General features: G+C 34.6%; 1 protein-coding gene across 11 annotated transcripts in view; it reads right to left on the reverse strand.

Annotated features, from left to right (window-relative positions):
* Window positions 1-1,467: 1,467 nt before the first annotated feature.
* The window catches only part of ALB (albumin), a 135,536-nt gene continuing 114,367 nt past the window's right edge, over window positions 1,468-22,636 (reverse strand). For 10 of the 11 annotated variants that reach the window (XM_059922865.1, XM_059922866.1, XM_059922864.1 and 7 more), the window contains 16 exons: window positions 21,004-21,100; window positions 18,262-18,299; window positions 17,509-17,566; window positions 16,526-16,658; window positions 14,646-14,854; window positions 13,957-14,089; window positions 13,028-13,125; window positions 11,404-11,533; window positions 10,014-10,228; window positions 8,566-8,698; window positions 7,373-7,470; window positions 5,849-5,987; window positions 5,015-5,238; window positions 3,704-3,836; window positions 2,995-3,062; window positions 1,468-1,620 (listed from right to left, as the gene is read on the reverse strand). In XM_059922865.1, coding sequence (XP_059778848.1) covers window positions 3,021-3,062; window positions 3,704-3,836; window positions 5,015-5,238; window positions 5,849-5,987; window positions 7,373-7,470; window positions 8,566-8,698; window positions 10,014-10,228; window positions 11,404-11,533; window positions 13,028-13,125; window positions 13,957-14,089; window positions 14,646-14,854; window positions 16,526-16,658; window positions 17,509-17,566; window positions 18,262-18,299; window positions 21,004-21,011 — 1,791 coding nt within the window. In that variant the 5' untranslated portion in view covers window positions 21,012-21,100 and the 3' untranslated portion in view covers window positions 1,468-1,620; window positions 2,995-3,020. Of the gene's footprint in view, window positions 1,621-2,994; window positions 3,063-3,703; window positions 3,837-5,014; window positions 5,239-5,848; window positions 5,988-7,372; window positions 7,471-8,565; window positions 8,699-10,013; window positions 10,229-11,403; window positions 11,534-13,027; window positions 13,126-13,956; window positions 14,090-14,645; window positions 14,855-16,525; window positions 16,659-17,508; window positions 17,567-18,261; window positions 18,341-21,003; window positions 21,101-22,636 lie in introns of those variants that run through there. The other variant, XM_059922859.1, reaches the window with a different exon arrangement.

The raw sequence follows: 22,636 nt of genomic DNA on the forward strand, positions 1-22,636 counted from the left end.
TGATAGACAATGATCTAATATCAGTGGCAAGCTCTAGGAACAGGGAAAATAGGCTCAGTATTGAGTATAACATCTTAATTTTTTATAAGAAAATTTCACCTTCTAACTGTTGCACTTCCTCAGTTCAAGATATCTTAATTATTCATTAGTGTACCTTTGTCCAGACCTCTTAATCCTCTTTTCCAATAATGCTTCTCCAAACTTGTTAAACTTCTTACATTCTTCTTGTATTGTCATCCTAAACTGTCTTAAATTTCTTCTAGGATCATTTTTTTTTTCTAATTCAGTTAACTACTTTAGTACCCCTTATCCATGGCTTCACTTTCTGCCATTTCAGTTACTCAGGTCAACACGGTCCGAAAACTTTAAATAGAAAATTCCAGAAATAAATAATTCATAAGTTTTAAATTGCACACTGTTCCAAATAGCATGATGGGATCTCGTGCTGTCTGCCCTGGACATGAATTATCTCTTTGTCCAGCATATCTCACCTGTTAGTCACTTAGTAACCCTCTCAGTTATCAGGTCAACTGTCATGGGATCACAGTGCTTGTGTTCAAGTCGCCCTTATTTTACTTAATAATCGCCCCAAAGTACAAGGGTAGTGATGCTGGCGATTTACATCTGCCAAAGAGAAGCCATAAAGTGCTCCTTTTAAGTGAAAAGGTGAAAATTCTCAACTTAATATGGAAAGAAAAAGAATTGTATACCGAGGGTATTAAGATCTATGTTAAGGACGTATCTTTTATCTGTGAAATTGTGAAGAAGGAAAAAGATATTCATGCTAGCCTTGCTCTCACACTGCAAACTGCAAAAGTTATGGCCACGGTGTGTGATAAGTGCTTAGTTAAGATGGAAAAGGCATTAAAATTGTACGATAAGGTATTTTGAGAGAGTGACACCACATTCACATAACTTTTATTACAGTATATTGTAATCATTGTTCTATCTTATTATTAGTTGTTGTCAATCTCTTATTGTGCCTAATTTATAAATTAAGATTTATCATAGGTAGGTATGTACAGGAAAAAAACATAGTATATATAAGATTTGGTGCTCTCTGCAGTTTCAGGCATCCACTGGGAGTCCTGGGACTTATACCCTGCAGATAAGGGAGGACTACTGTATCCTTACAATCCTCTCTATCTTTTTGGTCCCCCACCTTTATTATTGAGTCTTAGTAGTAAGAAGAAGCCTTGTTTTGTATGCCTTACCTATACCACAGTTTCTATTCTTTTATCCAGAATTATCATAATGTCAAAATATTACATTGAATGCTTATAATCCATAACTCAGAACAGTATTAATGTTTCTTTTACATAATTAACCCATAAGGAACTAGAAGTCCTCCACTGAAATGGGGAGAGAACAGTGGAACTTTCATAGCACCTACAAAATTTTCAGGATGGCAACACATCTTTGAAAAATAACAGTCATGGACAATTATGTTAGATTCTTTTCATTTTTTTTATTAATTGTAGCACAGAGAAAAGAGGCAAAATATTTAAAGAAATTTGTGTTCTTAAGACAGGGTGTTGGTTAACACCAACACAAAAGAAAAACAGATGAATAAGCTCTGAGTTTTCATTTCTCTTTTTTTCCTCTTACTCTCAGGGTAGGCTGAAAAACAAAAAGATAAATATAATTACTGTTTATAAAATGGCATGTGTTTTTTCAAGTCTATTCAAATGAATGCCAAATTGCTTAGATTGCCTTTCTGCAATTTCCACCGATGAAAACAATTCAAGCCTGTCCTAGATTCATGGCAGCTGAATTCTTCTGTTGGGCTAGGGGAGGGGACACAGCTATAAGGATTGTAAAGTCCTCTCTTCGTCACACAGGATTTTCATCATTAACTCTCAGGGTCATTTACTTAACTCCTACTTTTTTTTTTTTTTTTTTTTTTGGCTGCACCACGCAGTGCGGCTTGCGGGATCTTAGTTCCTGGACCAGGAATCAAACTCGTGTCCCCTGCAGTGGAAGCGTGGAGTCCTAACCCTGGACTGCCAGGGAATTCCCAACACCTACTTCTTACCTAAGTTAATTACAAACAAAAAAGTTGTCGTCTCAAAGTTAGACCTCTAGGAAGAAAATCTTGCCATTTAGGACTAAAACAAATCACATTTTGAAATGCCCAAATTTGCAAAGATATGAAGTTGGTTCCTTTCCTGAATGCACAATATGAAGGTATTACCATATAGGCAAAGAGCAAGTTAAAATCTAATAGTGGAATAAACATCACAGTTTGAAAAATATGAAAATAATTCATGCTAAAAAATAGTTGGACAAATTGTTTCAAAAAGGAAGTTCATTCTATTTTTTATTATAATTTCCCCCAAAATACTATACCAAAATGGGTAAAAAATGTTTATGTTCAAACATCTAAATTTTAAAGCGGGCCTTTTTGTCATAAGAAGAGAAATGCTCTTAAAGCTCAGCATGTTGACACATTGTAAACTTAGTAGCAAATTATTTACTTGTAATAAAAGTTCACATAAGGTAGACCTATCATATTCTCCAATGAAATGAATTTGTTTTTGAGCTATATGGTTGAACCATGTGAAATCATTGATATTAAACTGTTTTTGTACATACAAAAAATGCACTTTCATATGGTCCAGCCTATTGCCTAAAGTTTCCCGCTGCTGAGCCAGTACTTAGTAGAATGACTCTGTCTTCTGTGTCACATTGGGTCAGAATAGGCCAGTGGTTAACTCTCAAGCCCTGGTTTGAATTTTTAACTTTGGCTTCGCCTCTCACTGGTTGGGTAGTCCTTGGGTAAATTACTTAACCTATTTCTTGATCTATGCCTTCATTTTCTCATCTGCAAAATGGGAATAATAATGGTACTCAACTCAGGCAACTATTTTGAGAAGTAAAGAAGTTAATATATATAATGAGTTTAGGACAGTGGTTAGCACTGGTCAGTTGATCTTTGCTATTTTAATAATAACTATTAAAATTAGTTTTAAAAAAAATCTAAAGTGTAGTTACCTGAGATGCTTGTGGTTGTGTTCTTTTTAGGCTATGGCTTCTCGAGTTGAAGCAACAAGTTTTGGACCCTAAATACAAAGAAATGACAGATGTGGGGAAAATATTAGCACCACTATTAGGGTAAAAAATTAACATTTATACAGCCATTGGTGATTACAAAGTAGTTTTATGTACATTACATCCCTTACTAACAGTTTAGTACTAGAATCTCTAGGAGGAAGCTCACCAGCATCATTGTCCCCAAAGGAATAAAAAAATTACTGTCAAGTCATAGGGGGAATATTAAATGATTCAGACATCTAAATATAAATTTCCCCACTAACCTGTAAAATAAACATTCAGATTCAACCAAATCACAAACCAGCATTTTCAAGAAAATGTTTAAATAAATTAATGTTTTGGTTTGATGATGTCTCTACCAAGAGATCTCAGGCTTTAGAAATATTTCTATCTATATTCATAAACATCACAATTTTGGAAACAGAACAAACATTACAAACACTTAGTAATAAACTATAGTGCAGCAGGAGATTTAAAAGAAAAAAGAGCTATTTCAGTCATTTGGTAAGACAATTGTATGAAGGATAAGATTCCTGTTCTACTTGCACATAATGTCTTTCAGATACTTCAACCACTAACCCCTAGCTTGATCAAATGCAACAGCAAAGGAAATTAGACATATGAAAATGAAGACAAACAACTCCAGTACCTCCAGAGCAAAGCAGGTCTCTTTGACATCAGCTGCACAGCACTTGTCTACAAAAGCTGCAAAATTCCCCATAACAGTTTTCAGTTGTTCCTCTGTTACCTTGGGTTTGTGTTTCACCAGCTCAACAAGTGCACTGCATTTGAAAGAAAACAAAAAACAAACAAACAAAAAAAAAAACGGAAAAAAATGTTTACTCACTACAGAAAAATGGAGATGGTAAAAATGGTAGCACTGCTACTTAAGATTCCAAGTCTTAGAGCCAGACAACTCTGGACCTGAGGCCCAGGCTTACCATTATAAGCTTCAATATTCTCATTTGCATAATGAGGATAATAAAATCCACCTTCGCAGGGTCAGTGGCAGGATCAAATTAAGTAATCAATGTAAATTGCTCAACATTTGTAGTGTCAGTAAATCTCAACAAATCATTCTTCAGTAAATCACTGGAGGGGATGATGTCATTGCATTTATATGTTATTCAGATTTTGGAAGTTATGCCATATGGAATTTTAAAAATTGAAGAGTTAAAAATGATCCTGAAAAACTTACTTATCTTGGGCTCCATTTAAAAAGTTTCTAATCTGAGAATCTTTATATTTGGTTTTTGTAATTTGCCCCATTCAAAGTTAATAGTGGAGCGCCCATAGGAAATAAAACTATCCAATTCATGGGAGTGGGTGGTTCTCTTTCATTGACATCTACGGAGACAATAGTGCTAGAGAAAGAGTCACATGGGCATGACAGGTTTTGCAATATTACTTTTAAGTCTATGTCCATGATCAGAATCCACCAGAGATAATAGCAAATTTACGTTGCTAAATTTCATGCAGTTATAACCCCTTGTGACAGCAATAGGGAGTCATGCCTCAGAACTCAAAATCCCAGATATTTTTAATCCAAGTTCCATTCTCAAAAGTCAGATCTTGAGGGGTTACCTTGTCTGTGCGTCCCCATAGAACAAACTGAAAATAACCATTCATGCCTAGAATTAAATTTTCATATGATTTCTACTAACTAATTTGCTATCTGCAAAAATGCATCAGTTCAGTTTTTTCTACTGGACCTAGCCTAAGCTGTTATTCTACTGCAGCTTTTATCCACAAGATTATTCTGAATGGTACTGTTTTTTTTTTCTTTTGCTAAGAAAACAAAATGCTATGCATTTTATTCTTGACACTTTTATCTGCTTCATAAGGTCAATACTTAAGTACTTAAGGAATATAATCACTACTTAAGGAAAAGTTGCTCATTTTAATTTACAATTCTCACTATCAAGACTACAAACACATGCAGTAATGAAGTACTCCTCACATTTGTTTCTTGATTTGTTTCTCATTCTCGGGAAGTGTGCATAAATCTGCATGGAAGGTGAATGTTTTCTCATCAAAAGCTTTGGGTTCATATGTTTCATCAACTGTCAGAGCAGAAAAGCATGGCCGTCTGTTCACCAAGGACTCCGTGCAGCATTTGGTAACTCTTTCGCTCACTGGTGTCTTCTCGTGCAACACGCACAACCGGTTCAGGACCAAGGACAGCTAAAATCAGGCAGGAGAGCAGAAGTTCAAAGGAAGCATAATGAAAAGTTTTCCATGAACTCCTACCTTCCAAAGGACCAAAACAAATGTTATATTTTAACTAGCAACATTGAATCCTAGGTTGATTTGAGGCAACGATTTGCTTATTTTTAGAACTACAAGTAATAAGGGACTTGGAAAAGTCTTCTCTTTTAATTAAATATGTCTACACTTTAAGAATAATTTATTGAGAAAATAATTGATTAAATAAGTTGAGGTGAATCCTGATACATGTCTTGGAGTAGGGAAGAAATAGTCTTATACTGATACATTAAAGATCCAAAGAAAGTAAAAATTCAGAAAATCCCAGGATGGAACATTAAAAATTCACAGAATTTTTTCAAAACAATTTATCATTTTTGGAATCTTATCTAAAACCTCTTTCTGATGGTCAGGATAATACAGGTGACCAAATCCTGGCTGCCATTACCATATACACAAAACACACACACACACACACACACACACACACACACACATTAGCCCACCCTTGCTTCTGAAAGTTAGCTTTGTCAATATCTAAAAGCAAAATTTCATCATTATTAACTTTATTATATTCTAAAGGACTCACATAGTCTTCAGCACAGGACATTCTTTCTGATTCAGGATGCGAACAACACCTAGAGCCCACTTTTCCTAGGTTTCTTGAGACCTCCACGAGAGTTGGAGTTGACACTTGGGGTACTTTCTTGGTGTAACGAACTATGAGCCTATAACAACATAATCCATGTGTTTTCAGCCAGGCAAGAAACTGTCTTTTTCTAACACATCAGGTCAAGCAGAGATCACTTAGCCAAAATCCACTAAGATGGTTTTCCATTCATAAAATTATCATCTCAAGGTTGGCGGGGTAATGTGGGAGAAGATCTTATCCTAAAGAGCTAATTAAGCCTAGCTTTGAATCTACCTGTGCTAATCTTAGGAAAGTGGCTTAACTTATTGTAATTCAGTGACATTAAAATATTTATTAATTGCTTCTTTCTTTCAATAAAACCTACTGAGAGCTTAACATACATCAGCACTGTACTAAATTTGAAAAACACGGATGAATTTTCTCACCCATGAAATGGAAGGAAATATACCTGACTCAAAAGGGATGGTGCAAGGATTAAATTAAAAGGAGCAAAGTATGCGACCAACATGATGTGGTATCTAGCATGTAATAATCATTTACTAAGAATGCTAATCACCATTGAAAGCCAATGTATGACCATAATCTACTCAAGGGAAGAGACTATGTCTTGTTCATTGTTGTTATTCCTAGCACCTATAGGTAGAAGAGTGCTAACATGTGTAAGCTGAACAATAAATAACTAAATGATGTGTCCCTTCCTGTCTTAACTTCCACAGATAAGGCTCTATTTAATTGGGACATTAATCCATCATCTTATTGAGCTACTGCTACTGAAGACCTACTATTTTCTGCTCTGTGAAGCATTGCTATATTTTGTTTGCTCATAAACTATTTCTTAACTTTCAAATGGCATCCTCAGTTCTCATATCCCAAGATTTGATATTTTTCCTCCCAGACTTAAGAGCCCAATTTTTTAAACTGCACTCAAATATAGGCCTCTTCATCCCATCAACTATTTTATTTCATTTTCTCTGGTCTTTCTTGATGGAGAGTGATTAGAAATGATACTTTATTTTCAAGATTAAAAGTTCTATGATAGGGCTTCCCTGGTGGTGCAGTGGTTAAGAATCCGCCTGCCAATGCAGGGGACATGGGTTCGAGCCCTGGTCTGGGAGATCCCACACGCCGCGGAACAACAAAGCCCGTGCGCCACAACTACTGAGCCTGCGCTCTAGAGCCTGCAAGCCACAACTACTGAAGCTTGCATGCCTAGAGTCCGTGCTCTGCAACAAGAGAAGCCACCACAATGAGAAGCCCGTGCACTGCAACAAAGAGTAGCCCCTGCTCTCCGCAACTAGAGAAAGCCAGTGTGCAGCAAGGAAGACCCAAAGCAGCCAAAAATAAATAAATAAAATAAATAAATCTATTTTTTAAAAAAAGTTCTGATAGGTGGTCTATAAATTGGCTTAAATATTTACGAAATGAACATGAAAAATTTAGTCAATAAGCCAAAATACTTACGCATTTTGGAATAGATACTCTCCAAGTTTTTCAAAAAGTTCACAGTTTTGTTTAATTAAATTCTGAGGCTCATCCACAAGAGGCTGAAGTTTCTCGAACTGAAAAATACAAGAATTGTGTTTACAACATTCTCCCTGAGGACCAGATGCAGGATGTTTTTCATCCTTCTAGGCAGAGTGAGATCCTTCCTCCTTTCTGCCCAAAGCCATGTAAATAGATTTTTGATGTCAAATCTATTATAATATGTCCAAACTGTTTATTTGATGAGACCATATGAAATAAGTGATTAAGAACATTCAGACTCTGGAGTGCAACTGCTGATGTTTGAGCCAGGCCAACCTGACTCAGGTTCTAGTTGTGCAACTTTACTTCCCATCTCAAAGCTTTAGAACCCTCATTTCTAAGATGGAGATGAACACGGTACTCACCTCAGAGAACTGCTCTGTAAACCACCTGAGCTAATGAAATTAAAACATAGCCTGGAATATAGTAAAAACTCAATAAATGATGGCTATGATTGTAAGTATCATCATTATTAAGCCATCTCTCTAGTTGGATCCTGAGCTTTCTGAGATAAGAGATTTTCCCTTGGTCATCGGTTCCTGTGTGGCCCTTGGCGTATAACCAGTTTCTTCGTAGAGGAAAAAATGACTTTCCTCTGATTCTTAAATTTGCACACCACTATATGTGCTAGGAGTGCTAAATATCTCAAACATGATAAAATTCTATTTTAGCATAGCGAAATATGCTAAATATTCTCAAAACAGATTTCCTCTCCGCACTTAATTTCTTGTAAAACCATCCCTAAACTGTCTCAAAAAAGGATTTGAAAATATTCTAAAGTACTAGATTTCACTATCTTTCTTATGATACTAATTCTTGATACTTAATAAAACTTGGAATCAGGTTAACTTTCTTTATATCTAAGTTAAATCTCTTAACATTTAAATTTATTTTGTTCTCAGGAGTGTAAAAAGGAGAAAAAGCATGGTCAAGATTTTGTGAAATTAGAGATTGCTCTCTTTGATCTTTCTATTTAAGGCTATTATTCCTATAATGTTTAAAAGCACAGAGTTGAAACCATCTTAAGAAAAAATCTAAATTGCACTATGTAACATTCTTGCGTTATTTTTCTTTCCTGTTATTAGAATCATCAGTTAAAGAGCTATATTTTTTTCCTTCCAGAAACCTACCACTGTGGCATAGCACGCGGGAGGATCATCTTTGGCGCAGCAATCCTCCAGTGTGGCTTCATATCCCTTGGCAATTCTCAACAGCAATGAGACAGAGTACTCAGGATGCCTTCTCGCATATTCGTACAAAAACCTAATTAAGATGACAATAAAATAGATTTAGTTGGACAAATGAGCAAGAAAAACCACATAATTGGGACTTCCCTGGTGGTCCAGTGGCTAAGTCTCTGCACTCCCAATGCAGGGGGCCCGGGTTCCATCCCTGGTCAGGGAAGTGGATCCCACATGCATGCTGCAACTAAGACCCGGTGCAGACAAATAAATAAGTAAATAAAACATCAAAAAAAACCCCATAATTAACCACAAAAGTAACTCATATCCTAAAGGTCTGAATTTGACTAAACCCCATGCAGTAAAGCTTAGTGGCTAAGGACTTGGGGGTTCAGAGTTAAAGCTATCAAATCCTGGCTCTGCCACTTATTTTATTATATCACCTTAGGCAACTTATTAAAACTATCAAGACTTTGTTTCCTCCTCTGTGGAATGGGGATAATAATAGTACCTATCTCACAAGGTGAACTGTGGGAAATACATGGCATAATCTATGTGAAACACATGCGGTCTGGCACATATTAAATGTCTGAGGAATGACACCCGTTACTATTAGGCATAATTTGTTTGATTCGGACTACACCTCAAAAAGGTTCTGATAGATAAATAGAGATATATTCTTAATTTTTTTCCTCTCTGTATGAGTAAATTTTTGATGAGTACGTAATTTTATGAAATATTATTTAGTGCACAGAATACTATTATAATTGAGCAATAAAAATGCAAAGTTTATCACTACACTTACTGACTTTATATAATCATCAATTTTGTCATTTAATTGCTGTCATTTAATGCTGCCTTGCCATGCTACCAGATTTCTGGTCTTTTTAACCAAATATAAAGCACCTGGTAACATTCTACTTCTCTTTATAGTTCTTTGCTGACATCAGATATATCAATAGATAGATAGATAGATAGATATAGAGACATAAAGATGTATTACATATATTCACAGATATATAAGTTCAAGAAATACTCTTTGAATGAATGCATGAATGGATAATATGTATATAATTTATGTATACACGAAATATTTCTACAGGTATTTCCAGAAATATTCCTAAGGAGTAAGGAATGAAATGGGGGTGTAAAAATGAACTTTTATTATTACTTTGTACTCTTCTCTATTAATTGAGCATCTGCTATATGCATGTATTATTTTACGACAATTTTTAAAATTAATTTTTTCCAAAAATGTTTAAAGACTGGGAGAAGAAAGAATAAAGAAACATTGTAGGCAACATGAAGATTGTAGCAATTCCAAAGGAAAGCCTAGAATAATTTCCTAAATCCTGAGACCATATAAAACTATAAAAGATCATTCCTTATCCACTTACGTGCCCAGGAAGACATCTTTTGCTTCATTATAGTTTTTGCAAACTTCCTTATCTTCAGCAAAATCAGCAGCTACTGGGGACAGGTTTTCAGGCAACTCATCTTTTTCCACCTCAGCAATGCAGTGGGATTTTTCCAACAGAGGCTTATCACAGCACTCCTTCAGTTTAGCGGAGATTGTAGCTTGATTTTCACATATATACTTGGCAAGATCCGCCTACAAGCAAGTTGATGGAAACTGTTCAACGTAAATTGGCATTGCTGTGCTTCCTCCCTAGACTTTTACCATGTTGGCAAAACAAGTTCACTGTATTCTAAGACCATACATATACCAACCTGCCTTCTGTGAATATTTTCAGTCTGTACTGCTAAGTCTAGAGACACAGATAGAACTACTAAAACATTTCCACTTGATTTGAAAAAAAACTAGTCAGTAATAAGGTCTCATATCAGTTATTTATTAATTTTATATTTCTACTGTTAAAGCATTTAAATTTTAAACTAAAACTCAGTACTGTTTTTCCAAATATTCCCCACAAATTAAGTGCAGGCATCTTGAAACCAAAAAACTAAAAAAAGTGTTACAGATTTTTGAAAAATTAGTCAAGATCATAGTCACAGACCCTACTTACACATGTAAAATATCTGCCTTAAATTTTCCAGGAAGTGTCCTAAGAGATTAGGATTCTGGTATTTGGTCATATTTTTCAGTTTGAGAAAAAGAGATATGCTAAATATTAGTATTTTTAACACAGACAGTTGAGAGAATATAGAGCAAAAAATTACATAATTTCCAAAGGTCTCTTCAGATTCTAGCCTTTCTCCAACTCCTCCCACCTCCTTAAAAAATCTTCTTAGAAATCTACCTTTGTAACTGTCTTACTTCAGTTTTAAGCTTTTGTTCTCAGAATATGAATGAAAGGGATTACACATTACTGAATGAGTTTATCAGATCACTTACTGAGTAGGATGAAAGAAAGAAAGAAAGAAAGAAAGAAAGAAAGAAAGAAAGAAAGAAAGAGAAAGAAAGAGAGAGAGAAAGAAAGAAAGAAAGAAGGAGAAAGGAAGGAAGGAAGGAAGAAAGAAAGAAAGAAAAAGGGAGGGAGGAAGGAAGAAAGAGAAAGAAAGGGAGGGAGGAAGGAAGGGAGGGAGGGAGAGAGAGAGAGAGAGAAAGAAAGAAAGAAAGGAAGAAAGAAAGAAAGGAAGGAAGAGAGAAAGAAAGGAAGGAAGAGAGAAAGAAAGAAGGAAAGAACCTCAAGGCAAGGCTAGTATTGAGCAGATTCGAGCATAGAAAACTATCTCAGACCACTCTCAGTTGTTCTGATGCTAAACAAATTGATTCTACCAACTTAAGCAAGTAAGTTACCAAAAAGGATACTGAGGATTCTTTACCCTGTCATCTGCACATTCAAGCAGGTCACCATGGCAGCATTCCTTGTGGACTTTCGTAAGATCTGTCACTATCTTGGAAACCTCTGCAAAATCAGCCTTGGGAAATTTCTGGCTCAGGCGAGCTACTGACCTAAAGAAGAAAATTCTCCCATCAGAATATTATTAACAGGCAACATTTTATATGAAAGCACTAGGAAAATATTACGTATAACAAGAAAATTTAGGATAAAATAACAGAGAGAAATAATTTGTAAGATTTATTAGTTCTTATTTTAATGCTAATTCTGAACCAAGTTGTTATCTTAGGGCAAAATGTTTCCTTAGCGCCTAATTATCCATTGTAGGAGTGTGTATGGTTGTTAGAAGTCCAGCAATTCACGAAAGCAGAAAGCAAAGAGGGATTCTAAAAAAGGCAACATGCTGAGTGGCATCCGGTTTGGAGCCCAGAGCTGACTTCCAGATCTGGCTTTATAGCTTATTAACAGTGTGACCCTAGGCAAGTTACTTAGCCTCTCTGAGCTTCAGTCTCTACAGAGTCACAACAACATGCTAAACCAAAGGATTGTTGTGAGGATTAAATTAGATAATAAAAAAAAAAAAAAGCATTTTATGAACTGGGAAGTGCCATACAAATTCCAGTTATCCTTTTTTTGATTAACTAAAACACATTCTTCCTGACTTCCAAAGGTCTCTGAGAAAAGAAATTTCATAACTTCTACAAAATTAGAGAGTTTTGATTCAGCATATTTTTACCAAGAAATCGATTCAGCATAATCTCTCAGCTCACTGACAAGATGTAAAAGGCTAATATCCACAAGCTTTCCCAAATCATTTCGGAGTTGCCTAAATCTGATAAAAGACACTTCTTCCCCCAAACCAATCATAGCCTGTTTAACTATGTATCATTTCATGTTAAGGTTGTTTCGTTTATTGATTTGGTTGCTTTTGGTGGTATAGATGGTAGGGATGACAGGCAAAGATAGTTCAAGTGCCAGTTTCTAGAGAGTTTGCAAAAACATCTATTTTCATTTTATTTCCTGTTCGTGTTGACTAGAAGCGAGGGATTGGTGGCAGGGGTGTGGGAGATGGAGAAGGGGAGTTCCTTGGCTCAGATACTGAAGGATGCTTCTAGAGCTAGCTAATAATATAAATACAGAGGCCCAGGCAAAAACAAGACATTAAGCGCAGAACTGGTGCTACAAGAAAATGAGAAGAAAACCTGATGGCTGAAATTAATTATCAGAACATAAAAAGACAAGCAGACACTTCAGATAACTGGGTGGAGGGGAGATAAAATTAAAGACCCTGACTACAGCTTTATAAAAACAGTGGACCATTATACTAAGATCACAATCATTATAAATACATGGGAGTTTAGACACCTGTCCTAGAAGAACAAAAAAGTCCTCTAGATTCTTTGACTACTTAGAAAAGATATGATAAAAAAATAATGACAAATTGTTACTGATGCTCTGGTTTTCACCTCTGTCAAATTTCTACCTATTAGACAACCAAAAAGATATAAGTGAAAGCACTGTGTAAAATGACATGCAAGTGTACAGTCTTGTCAACTGAACCATCATCATTTACATCATTATAAAAATGCAAACTAAGTTTAAAATACCATGCTTTTAGAGCTCTTTCTCCGAATTTTTGGATACTGGTACACCTGAGTCTCTGTCTGGCAGATGAAGCCAGTACTTGTTCTCTCACAGACTCAATCTGCAAAAAGAAACAATTTTGGAAAAATTAGAAAAGAAAAATTTTACGCAGACCACCCCTTCATAAGCTCAGATGAGACTATGCCAAATTGAATTTTAAAGAGAGAATTTACCCCTAAATTCCCAAGTATCACTATTGGCAAATAACTATTTTGTTCTGTAGGAAGAGGAAAAGTTAGTCTGCTCATAGTGGAAACCTCCAGGTAGTTAAGAACCAGCATGGACGCATTGCTAGGGAAAAGGGAACGGAAAGGAAAAGTGGAAGGACAGAGTACACTAATATCCCAGGGAACAGAACTTTGCTGACTTAATTTTGCATATAACCCATTTCAATGCCTCCTCCACCAACTCTCATAACATCAATAAACTCCCTATAAAAGAGAATGCAGTGTAAATATTTATGGAATGAATGAATAAATCCAGGCTTCTAGATGCAGTTAAATTCTCCCCTACTTTAAATTCCCTTCCGAATAAAAAAGTCTCATGAAAAGAGAAACAAAAACTGTGTTCCCTTGCTGTGTAATTTTAAACATGATTTTCCGTATTTCACTATAGCGACTTGCACTATTAAAAGAGGCAGGATATTTAGACACATACACAGCGATTCCCTCTACCAGATCCACTTAGGCAAATCTTAGAAGGTGGAAGGTGGAAGACATAGGCCTTCAAAAAAGGTGAAAGATATTTGCGGGGGAAAAGATGGAGGAAGGCTTTTTTGACCATGTAAAGAAGTTTCTATTGGAGGCTTAGGTTTCCTAAATCTAACCAGAAGATGTCCCAAAACTGAGATTTGATTATGAATTGGTTCTTCTATTCTTCTTCTGGGGAATACCTTTGGTATCAGGCAGGCACCTTTATCAGCAGCTTGGCAGCATTCTGCAAAAACTCCTTTATATTGATGAGCATAGTAAAGGAGTTCTGGGGCATAAAAGTAGGGGTGTCTTCTGCCAATTTCATATAGGTATCTAAAGTTTTAAACAAAAAACAGACAGCCGTTTTTCTATAGCAGACAGTATTGCAGGAACATTTGTAATCTACATTCTCCCCAGAACCTCCAAAATCTAAAGACATCTAATTTACCAGTTAAGCTCAATTTGCACATGATGAACTTGCCTTTGTCACTCTTTGAGTCAGTGAAAATGTTAAACTCATACATATATATACATATAAATATATACACATGCGTAAATTAGTTAAATATCAGTGATATGTTATTGACTAAAATGAAATAAATTCTGAGAATACTAAATATATATATCTTTATAATATTTTAATACATGTCAACTTCCAGTATTTTCATACAGATCATATCCTGTTTTGATGGACTCCAAAAGATCTTTGATTGACTTTTTCATCGTGTAGAGTTTTGTAGTATCATATATTATTTCTTTGAAAATTGTCATTAGAACAAAAGCTTCAAGTCTTAATGTTGATAATATTTTTCATAATAGTAATTGTTATAATGAGTCTTGACCTATTCCATAATTTTTAATTTTGAAGCTTAAAAATCTGATTACTTACTTTCCCCAAAACTTCTGTTCGTTTTCCTTAAACTCGGTACACAAAGTATCAGGGTCTGGTTTCAACTTAGGGAGGTCTGGATTATCATCTTTGTGTTTCAGGAAGCATTCATTTCTCTCAGGCTCTTGTTTCGCACAGCAGTCGGCCATTTCACCATAGGTTTCACGAAGGGATGCAACTGCACACAGTTTATCTCCAAAGAGAGTGTGCTAAGTGAAAGAAAGCAGGCGTCAAATTGCTGGGCAGAATTTTGCTTTCCTTATACCCAAAGAATAGTATAAGGAATTAATATCTTGGTAAGCCCTGGTTAGTAAATCATATAAAAATCCACATTTTTCTCAGATTTAGAGAGCTTCCCTTGATTTCACCATCTATGTGTGATTTCCATAAGAATTAACTGTCACACTATCACTTATAGTGGATAAAACAGAAGGGCAAAAAGATAATGACTTTAATGAATGAGCATAACTCCTATTTCCACCTGAGGCTAAAGGCTAGGAGAACAATCATTATAATAAAAACTCAAGGAAAAATATCCTCTAAGTAGCAAGTGAATTCACATTAGGGAGGGAAGTGTTCATATAGTTTCTCATTTGATCTGCTCCTTTTTGAGAGGTTCAGCTTTTTAGTAGATACCATTCAAAACTGAGGAGTAACATAATCTACCATGCATTAGTTGTTATTGTATTAAAATATAGATTTTTTTGTTCTAGAAATATTTGTCTCAATGCATATTCCATTAAATGAATCCTTTCTGTCCCCATTAATTTTTATTATGCAAGTAATTATAACTTTAGGGAAAATATGCTGCTCAAGACAGAATTTATTAATTTTTTAAAAAGACACATTTTTAAAATTCATATTTAGAGCAATATTATTGTGTGTAGCTAAAGAACTGATTCTGCCTTGAGGCAGAAGTACATATAGAGAAAAATAAGAGGAAGAAAGGCTTTAGTGATAAATAAAAAACTGCCTTGTCCCCAGAAAGGTATATATAGATCAAGTGGTGAGAGAAACATAAAGCTATCCTTATATTAAAGACCTATCTGAAAATATCACAAGTTCAAAGTTCTGATTTTCTATTGTATGTAAAAATATGAATATCCCTAAAATGAGGAATACATAGCTGTACTATTATTTTACCTGGGTAACAAAGTTAGCACAGAGATCAGGTGAGTACTTTCGGAAGATAAAAACTATACTATCATTATTAGCCTCTATGAAAAGAAATCTAACTTCAAAAAATTTTTAAAAAGAAACTTCTACAAATAAAAAATTTCCATTTAAAAACACTGTGACTCTTTTTTTTTTTTTTTAATTTATTTTTGGCTGTGTTGGGTTTTCGTTGCTGCATGTGGGCTTTCTCTAGTTGCTGTGAGCAGGGGCTACTCTTCGTTGCAGTGCACAGGCTTCTCATTGCAGTGACTTCTCTTGTTATGCAGCACGGGCCCTAGGCACGTAGGCTTCAGTAGTTGTGGCACGCGGGCTCAGTAGTTGTGGCTCACGGGCTCTAGAGAGCACGCTCAGTAGTTGTGGCGCACGGACTTAGTTGCTCCACGGCATGTGGGATCTTCCCAGACCAGGGCTCGAACCTGTGTCCCCTGCACTGGCAGGCAGATTCTTAACCACTGCGCCACCTGTCAAGTCCAACACTATGACTCTTGTGTGTGGTTTCAACAAAGAAATGTTTTTAAAATTGTGGGTATACTAGAATATATCTATCATTGAAGAAACAGTGGCTATACCCACTTTTGAGCGTTGCTTACAAATACGGTCATTTAGTAATAATTGAGAAAACTGAAGTGGTATTTGTTTCTTTTTAAACATTCAAGATTACGTAAAGGAAGAAGAAATACTATTCAAAATCAGAATATACTTACAAGTGACTTGTCACAATTTGCAGCTGACTCATCAGCAACGCATGCTTTTGCAAGCTCGGTTACTTCATTCACTAATTTTACATGCTCATCAAACGGGCTCTGCTGAAGATACTGAGAAAAGGCAATCAGCACCCTGAAATGAAGGACATAGAAAAATGTAGCATAATAAAATTTTAATATACAGTAGGTTGCTATGCTAGAAAACAAATAGTGTGTCTGTATATGTTCTATATTTTACACATCTTTCTTACTATTATCCAGAAAGCCTGTTCACATCAGCTATTATCTGAGGCCTAACCAGGTATGTGTGGCTTTCTAAGCAAAGATGATTATATTTCCACCATGTATAAAAATATGTGTGTGCATGTCAGTAGATGCATACACATAGAGCAAGCAAGCAAAATGTATTCTAAATAGACCTAATTGTTAAGACTGGGGCATTACATAGGCCTTTCGACTATTTAAAACAAAAAACAAGAACCACACACATATCTTATTTAATCAGGCTGTAGAATGAGATAGACCTTGAAAAATAAACTATTTTCTCAACTTTTACTAGATTAAAATATATTAAAATCATCTCAAGAAACCACAGAACTATTTGCTAGGTAAAAGAATTTAGTAAGCAAGTTGTGAAAGGAACTTTCCACCATGCAGGTTATATAAGAGTTCCAGGGCTACACTGTCCAAACAGTTGCCATTAGCCATAAATGACAATATATATTTAAATAAATTAAAATTAAATACTGTTTAAATTTTTGATCCACAGCTGCACTTGTCATATTTAAAGTACTCAATAGCCACATGTGGCCAATGGCAACTATATTGGACTACACTGATATAGAATATTTGCATCAATGCAGAAAATCCTATTGGACAGTACTGTTCTAGAATCTCTGATGACAGTGGAATACAAGGACTTCAAAATTATAACCAATATTATTAGAAACGTTAAATTTTCATTCTTAAATATTTTAACTTACAGGCCTTTGAAATTTTCTTCTCCCAAATCATTAAACCGATGCGCGATCTCACTCTTGTCTGGGGGGAAAAAAGGGAAAAAAAAGATTTGCTTTAAATTCTAAAGAAACAACTGGTTAAGATATTATTTTTTATGTTTCTCTCCACTTGATTTAGGTATTCATTTGCTCCAAGATATTGGGCTCTGACTCCCAACAGAAAATCTTAGGATGCTGGTGAACTATTTATTCTGCATTTAAGCAGAAGAGTTATTTAATCTCAAATGATACTATTTGAAAAATCATTAAATATTTATAGCTTTATATTCAAATCTGGATAAGATCTAATGCCTTTGCAGTGTTTTTTAACAGCCACTGAGAGGACAGTCTGAAATGAAAAATATAAATACAAGTTCTACTTATAAGATTAAAAACACAGGTTTTATATTTTTTTATATAAATTAAGGTACAGTGGATAGACCTTTGGGAATCTGGAGTTTTGAATTCTATCTTCAACTATATTCTGTGAAGTTTAATTCACTCTGCCTAAGTTCCCTCATGTGCAATAGGAAATAACAATTACTAAACTATTTGTTTCACCTAAGATGTTAGAAATATGATAACTTCTTAAGGGTTCACAAATACAAAATATCGTAACAGTCTAGAAAATAAATGCTAAAGGAAAACTTACTTCATTAAAGATTCAAGGTTTACTGAAACCTTCTTTTACTAGGAAAATAAAATAAAAGTTGAACAGTAGAAAAATAGAATTCTTACGTGTATCTCGACGAAACACACCCCTGGAATAAGCAGAGCTGAAGAGAAAGATAAGGGAAATAAAAGTCACCCACTTCATTGTGCCAAAGCCTTGTGGGGTTTATAGAAGAGAAAAGGTAGGATGAATAGAGGGAGATCAGCACTAATATACTTCTTTAGCCAATAATTGTAGATTATTAACTAGACTCATCTTTGTATTTTATTGGCTCACAACTGATTACAAAAGTCATAGTATTCTTGCCAAAAAAATTGTTTGACTAAATCCGTTGCGTATGTTTGCGATCTGGAAATGTTTTCTCCACAAGACCTTGTCAATTCATTAGTTATGTAAAACACCTTATCAAATTTTACATAAGAGTTTAAACAATTTGTACGATTACCATGTTCTCTGTGATTTACCATTTGAACATTTGAGTTTTCAGTATTTGAAAAAATTTAACCAAACCAATAACTTAGCTTGGAAATAACATATACTAAAAGAGCTAAGCTCTGAATTGTATCTATTACTAATTCAAACTGTACTTTTATTGATAAATAATGAAAAATGTACACATACACACACACATTTGAGAACTAAGGAAAAGCCATAGCAACAATAATAACTGAAATGGCTATTCAAAAGTCCTACATTTTCATCTCAGCTCTGGCCCACATGTGGTTCAGGCCCTAGAGCAAAGTACTTAGAGGCAATGTGGGTATCTCTCATGAAAAAGACATGGGGAAGAAAATGGACACCATGGCAGTAATGATGATCTTTGCCATCATAATATACACAGGACAGGCTGAGCCTGATTACATCTTTAGTGGTTATAAGAATACTAGATCTTCTTTACCAGGCATCATATTCTTTCCATCCCTATTTCACGCTTTTTTCCTTTCTCTCTTTTAATAAAAAGAGAAGTCACATGCTCTTTTTTAATGTTATTTTAAATTTCAAAATAAATTTAACTTCATGTCTAAAAACAAAGCAAAACAAAGATAATTTTTTAAAAATGTTTTTTCAAACTTCCTTTCTTACTCTCCCCACCCAAGATTCTGATCTCTACCTCTGAATGACTATTCTCTCTCTGCCCTTTTGCTCTAAAAGATGAACTATGCATTTCAATCAGTGGGAAAATTGACCCTCTCTGATACTACAGAACAATAATTAGTACCAAGCCAGTCATTTCATTTAATTAAATAACCGAGTCAATTAAAACTGTCAGTCATTTTGCCCTATGGCACATATAGACTCAGAGACTAGTAAATAGTCAAGAGAAGAATTATTTTTCCTATTCAGTCATATGGTGAAAGAAATACACTTTCTATGATCTTATTTTATTTTATTTCATTTTCAGGGTACTAATTAAATAATCAAGCACAGAAGAGGAGATAATAGAAAAACAGGTGATAGATTTTTAGATAGGTGAGAGATAGGTAATATACATACAGATGATAGCTAGCTAGCTAGAGCTGATAAGAGTTTTTTTAATGGCTCAAGGGAGTCCGAATAAGGGAGCCAGACTTGTCTTTCTGGCCATAGCTGAACAGAAGTAAATGAATATCTGCCTATGGAATTATTTCCATTGGAGAAAACCATTTCTTTGAAGCCTGAAATTGTATACTGTAAAAGAAAGAAGGAAACTATGCTGATTTTCTAAATAAGAAAATAATTCCTTTTTGGGTAAATTAAGTCAACTTTTCTTTTAGCCTTCAAGAAAAAGTAGGCACTTTTATTTGAAGTCAGTATTCAATCCTGGCCTTTTCCTTAAAATGAGTCTTCTGGGAAGGCTTGATGAAACACACAATCCTTATCATTGGACTTAATTGTATGACTAATTCACAAAATCAGGCCTTTAGCATTCACACATATACTTTGTGCATATTTTTTTATTTAACAAATGAAGAGAATAATATTAGTTTTTCCACCTACTTTGCACTCTCATATTATACTGTACTATAATAGTAATACAGAAAACTAAAAGAAAATCAAATTCATAATGATTCTAGAAACCTAAAATTGATATTCCTATATTTAATGAAGCTTGCATAATTTTCAAATATAAAACTGAAACACCTGAAAGAATCTTACTAAGAGTATCAATAATGCGTTTTCCATATGTGTATCCTTTTTAAAGACTAGCAGATGGTTGAGAAATTAAAATATTTAATTCTTAACACTATCTGTTTAAAATTTATCTTAATTAATAAGTAACCCTTGAATATTTGCATTTTGTGGGTTCCCAAAGTAAGGATACCTACAGTTTTCTTCAATTAATTCTGCATGTACATTATAAACTGAAAGAAGAATGAAACTACATAATTGTTGGTTATTTCTAAATATTCTGTTCTTCAAGCTTTTAAAGTCATATTTAGTTAATCATCAAAGGAGTCTGGCATGGGAGTAAATGCAAATATTTAAACCAAGAGTTAAAAATATGGCTTACAGATTCTAGTTTCTTTTTATGGAAAAAGTTTAAAGAGAGAGTGGTTAAGATGATTACTTCATATGCAAAGATTAATAATGTACTGATCATTTACACGAGAAGAAAAATACCTCAGTTGAAATATAACTGGGAATTAAACCTGAGCCTTTATCCCTTTTGTCCTTTATTTTTGCATTCATTTTGACAGGATAGAAAAGGCACAGTTTTGAAGCCAATGAAATCTCTCTTGAGACCAGTCCCCTACTTCCTTGCCCTGCTAATCATAACCTTAAACCTACACACTCCTACCACACTCTTAATTCCTGAAGTTTCTCACCAAGTCATCCAAACCAGCTTTCCTTCCAACTGTCCATCTTCTTGGTCCAGCCCTTATGCCATCTCCTTCTGTGATTATTACTTCTGGGTTGTCTTCTCTTAGAAAAAAAGTGAAACATATGTATTAAAATGTGACAACAATGTCGGATAATAGCGTCAGTATTTTAATAGAGACTTTCTAGAAACACTTAATCCAAAGTCATTCTAAAATAAGGGAAATTTGGATCTTTTTGGAGAGAAATTCAAGAACAAAAAAATCTCTTCTTAGCATTTTTCCTACTATACTATGGACATATGTGTGGATAGGTAGGGTAGATCCTACCTATCATGAAGGCTCTGGACTGCTTTCTAAAAAATACGAAGGGTAGAAAAGTAAAAGACCATTAAGCATCAAACTAACTAATTGAAACATGGTAAGCAATTTAATTTCTTGTTCACTTGTGAAGATATATTTCCCATTAATAAATAAGAAAATAAATTGTCCAAATTGTATGAACTTATATAGGCATCTAATGCAAACAAAAAATTGTAATGTAATCCAAAATTCTTTGCTGAAAATTTCATAGGAAACAAAGAAAAGAAAGTTCACATTATGAAAACCACACTAGATCACCATTGTTGGCTTGTCCCATCTCTTAAGTCCTTCTCTCTCCAAAGCTCCCATGGCAGGAGGGTCCCTTTTCCACCCTTCCTCATGTTACTCTGGGCCTCTAGAAATTACATGTGCCTTCTCTCAGATTTCCTAACCATTTACTTCAAACTTCTCAACTCTTTACTAGGCAGTTTAATTCAGCTCAATGTCAATTTCTAGCTCCAAACTTGAACACGCAGATCTGGTTATATCTTTATGCTATATGGGTCAAGTTGAATTAAATCATCTTTAAGGACCCTTCTAACTTGAACATTCTGTGATTTCATATTCCCAATGAAACAGTCATAGCATGAGAAAAGGGTCTGACTGTTAGAATGAATATAACAAGTTAGGAAATTGGGATACAAATCTGAGAATTGGTCCATTGCTAAGCTGCCCAGTGGCTCATCAGGCATTACTCTCTATCCAATTCAGGTTAACATTTTTAAGAAATGAAAAGATCATTTAACTTGTCTAAATTATGGAAATAAAGTGACACTTTCTCATATCTTTCTATCATTTTTCCAATCCAAGAAAAATATAGCTAATGCCTGAAATCCATGTTTATCCATTCTTTGTATAAGTTAACAACAAATAGTCTATAAATATAGAAATTGAAATTAATACTAGTAACGCCTATCTCATAATAGTAGCTACAGATGGACATCAAACAGAAATTAATACACTGCTGAGAGTTTAATAGTGCTTAGTCTCTTCATATTCTATATTTTTTTTCAAAAATAATTCAAGAGACTTACTACCTAAAAAGGAGATTAGTTTAAAGGTACAAAATGGAACTATTTTTAACCTCTTGTAAAACAACAAAGGTTGTGTAGCTAAAATATTCTTATGTTAAAACGTCAGTGGATCAAATTTAGGAAGTTTTCATTAAAGGATAAAAATTGTTTTCTCCTTCATGTTTTCTGAAGCTTAAAATTAATCAGATGTTTTGTAATCTTACAGTGCTGGACTTTAGCTGAAACTTCTCTGGCTGGCCACCCAA

The sequence above is a fragment of the Balaenoptera ricei genome, chromosome 5, assembly GCF_028023285.1.
Source record: "Balaenoptera ricei isolate mBalRic1 chromosome 5, mBalRic1.hap2, whole genome shotgun sequence".
Taxonomy (NCBI): Eukaryota; Metazoa; Chordata; class Mammalia; order Artiodactyla; family Balaenopteridae; genus Balaenoptera; species Balaenoptera ricei.